The sequence below is a fragment of the Triticum urartu genome, chromosome 3 (assembly GCF_003073215.2).
Source record: "Triticum urartu cultivar G1812 chromosome 3, Tu2.1, whole genome shotgun sequence".
NCBI classification, from domain to species: domain Eukaryota; kingdom Viridiplantae; phylum Streptophyta; class Magnoliopsida; order Poales; family Poaceae; genus Triticum; species Triticum urartu.
Genome location: NC_053024.1, coordinates 475,590,167 through 475,592,898, shown reverse-complemented (window position 1 = coordinate 475,592,898; position 2,732 = coordinate 475,590,167). Strand labels below are relative to the sequence as shown.

The 2,732-nt window shown below is 60.0% G+C and overlaps 2 protein-coding genes across 2 annotated transcripts; one reads left to right on the top strand and one right to left on the bottom strand.

The window, feature by feature from the left end:
• Positions 1 to 207: 207 nt before the first annotated feature.
• LOC125548507 (germin-like protein 1-2) lies at positions 208 to 1,041 on the top strand. Its single transcript, XM_048712092.1, has one exon. It carries the CDS (start codon positions 249 to 251, stop codon positions 915 to 917), a length of 669 nt encoding a protein of 222 aa, XP_048568049.1. The 5' UTR covers positions 208 to 248; the 3' UTR covers positions 918 to 1,041.
• Positions 1,042 to 1,202: 161 nt separating this feature from the next.
• LOC125548506 (late embryogenesis abundant protein 14-like) lies at positions 1,203 to 2,440 on the bottom strand. Its single transcript, XM_048712091.1, has 3 exons — positions 2,228 to 2,440; positions 1,672 to 2,145; positions 1,203 to 1,573 (listed from the first exon to the last, which is right to left on the bottom strand). Exons 1-3 carry the CDS (start codon positions 2,285 to 2,287, stop codon positions 1,430 to 1,432), a joined length of 678 nt encoding a protein of 225 aa, XP_048568048.1. The 5' UTR covers positions 2,288 to 2,440; the 3' UTR covers positions 1,203 to 1,429.
• Positions 2,441 to 2,732: the final 292 nt, after the last annotated feature.

Sequence of the window (2,732 nt, the reverse complement as noted above, 5' to 3'; positions counted from 1 at the left end):
TCGACAGCGACAAACGGCGACGACGAACAACATAGCCCCTTCCGCCCGTTATCACTGGCTGCCATGCACGCACTTTACGACCCAGTAAACCGCCTGCAACAGCATCGGTCAATCAGTCATCACCCGTGCATCCGGATGCTGCGTTCATCGCGATCTATTTATAGTGAACGAGCTGCACCACAATGTCACCACCAAGATCACATTGCCATTCCACAGAACCAAACACCAGGCCGGGAGCAACTCGCGTAATGGCATCGGCTCGCTCCGTGATGCTCCACGTGCTGCTGCTCGCGGTGGCCCTCGCCGCGGCGCCGGCCGTCCTCTCGGACCCGCCGCCGCTCCAGGACTTCTGCGTGGCCGACCTCAAGGCCGCCACGGCGGTCGACGGGTTCCCCTGCAAGGCGCCGTCGACGGTGGAGGACGACGACTTCTTCTCCGACGCCATGGTCGCCGCGCCCAGAACCGACACCAACCCCTTCGGCGTCAACTCCACGCGCGCCACCGTGTCGGTCTTCCCGGGCCTCAACACGCTGGGCCTCTCCATCACGCGCACCGACCTCGCCGTGGGCGGCCTCAACCCGCCGCACTCGCACCCTCGCGGCTCCGAGCTCGTGCTGGTGCTCAAGGGCGAGGTCATGGTCGGCTTCACCTCGGCGACCAACCGGCTCTTCACCAAGGTGGTGAAGGAGAACGAGCTCTACGTCGTGCCCCGCGGCCTGCAGCACTACCAGCTCAACGTTGGCACCGGCGACGCCGTGTTCATGGCCATGTTCGACGCCCAGTCGCCGGGCCTGGTCACGCCCACGCTCGCGCTCTTCGCGACCGAGCCGGCCATGCCCATGGAGGTGCTCACCAAGACCTTCCTCATGGGCGAAGATGATGTCACCGCCATGAAATCCAAATTCGCCGGCTTCTGACACTGAATATTGGCGGGGGTTCAGCTGCTAATGCAATCCGCTGCAGTATCCGTATTCGTTTCAAGAGCGTGCGTTTGTTGCTGTCTCTGTACCCGACTTGTGTGAGATCGTTGTGTCTCCGTGTGCACTCGCAAGAACAAGTTGCGGTTGTGTTTTTAACTCCCTCCGATCCAATGCAAGTGTCGTAGTTTTGCATTTTAAACTGCAAGGTTGTGTCTCCGTGTACATGACCATGTTCACCAGGATGACAAATGGGTGCACATCACAGTAGTACTGTGAATAGGATTACAGAAGAGACACTAGGATTCCAACTTTATTAAATTGTGAACACGGAAACAAGCATGGAAGGGAGGAGTCAGGAATGCTTCATTGGGCATTTGTCTAGGTCCTGACAAGTTACAACCTCCACGAGGTGAGCTAATTTAGAAACCAAAGTGGCGACAGATGGCCACGTAGAAATTAAACTACAGCTTAGAAAGATACATCAGGGTCGCCTTGACAATGGCACACGATTAGTAATCCCTGGTCCCGGGCTTGTACGTGCTGGTGTCCTTGGCGGGGACGTCGGTGCTGCCGTTGGTGCCGCCGCCCATTCCGATCGTGTTCATCACGGCGTCCTTCGCCCCCACCGCCGCGCCCTTCACCGTCTCCCCTGCCTGCACACAAAACCCACACAGGGTCATCTTTAGAACGTCTGCTGCAAGAATGTGACAAGAGATCTTTCCCCTAAGAAGAAAAGAATGTAACAATGTACCTGCACGAGGAGGCTGCCGGTCTTGTCCTTGCCGGCGACGGCGGTGTCCATGGCATACTGCGCGGCCGCGCCGGCCTTCTGCTTGGCGGCCTCGGCCGTCTGCCCGATGTAGCTCCCGGTCTGCTCGGTGCCGGCACGGGCCGTGTCGATGGTGTACTGGGCGGCGCCGGCCGCCTTCTGCTTGGCGGCCTCGGCCGTCTGGGCGATGTAGCTCCCGGTCTGCTGCGCGGTGCCGGCGGCCTTGTCCTTGGCCTCGCAGCCCTTCTCCTTGGTGGCCTCCGCGGCGCCGCGGCCCTTGTCCATGGCGCGGCCGGTGGCGTCCGACGCCGCGTCCTTGGCCTCGTACGCCTTCTCCTTGGTCGCCTCCTTGGCGTCGCCGCCCCTGCCCATGGCACGGCCCGCGGCGTCGGACGCCGTGTCCTTGGCCTCCCTCGCCTTGTCCTGCGCCGCGCCCACGACGTACCCCGTCTTCTCCTGCAACGCACGCACCAAAACCACAGTGTGAGTACATGTCAAAGCCGACACGCCGACAGGGCGGAGCAAGCACGAAACTGACCTCGGCGCGGGCCTTGGCCTCCCCGGCGTGGTAGCTAGCCTGATCCTGACGAGAAGCCATGTCTTCGCAAGCTAAGGTAGGATTGGATCGAGCGGCACGAACGCAAAACTGGATGGGGCTCGAGAAGTGTATAGAAAATAGAACTGGATAGGGCTCGAAAAGTGTACAACGTAGGTTGATTTTGGAAGTTGGCGATGCTGGATGCTTTGCTGTTGTGACGAGCAGCTTGATCGGCTGGTGTCTTTATAGCGGTTGAGCTGGGAGAGATGCCCGGGCACGTGGCGCGCAGGCGCATGTAGATGGGCGCCACGTTGGTAGGACACGCGTTGTGAAGAGCGGGGAGTTCCCAGGTGTCCGCATTTGCCTGGCTCAAACTGATGCAGCGGGAGAAAAGAATTGCGAAAAGCACGAAGGAAGGAGGACACGGTGGGTTATGGGCTCGTGCATCGAAGTGAGTTGGTGCCCAACACTCTTGAATGGTGGTGATGGGATCGGTCATTTTTAC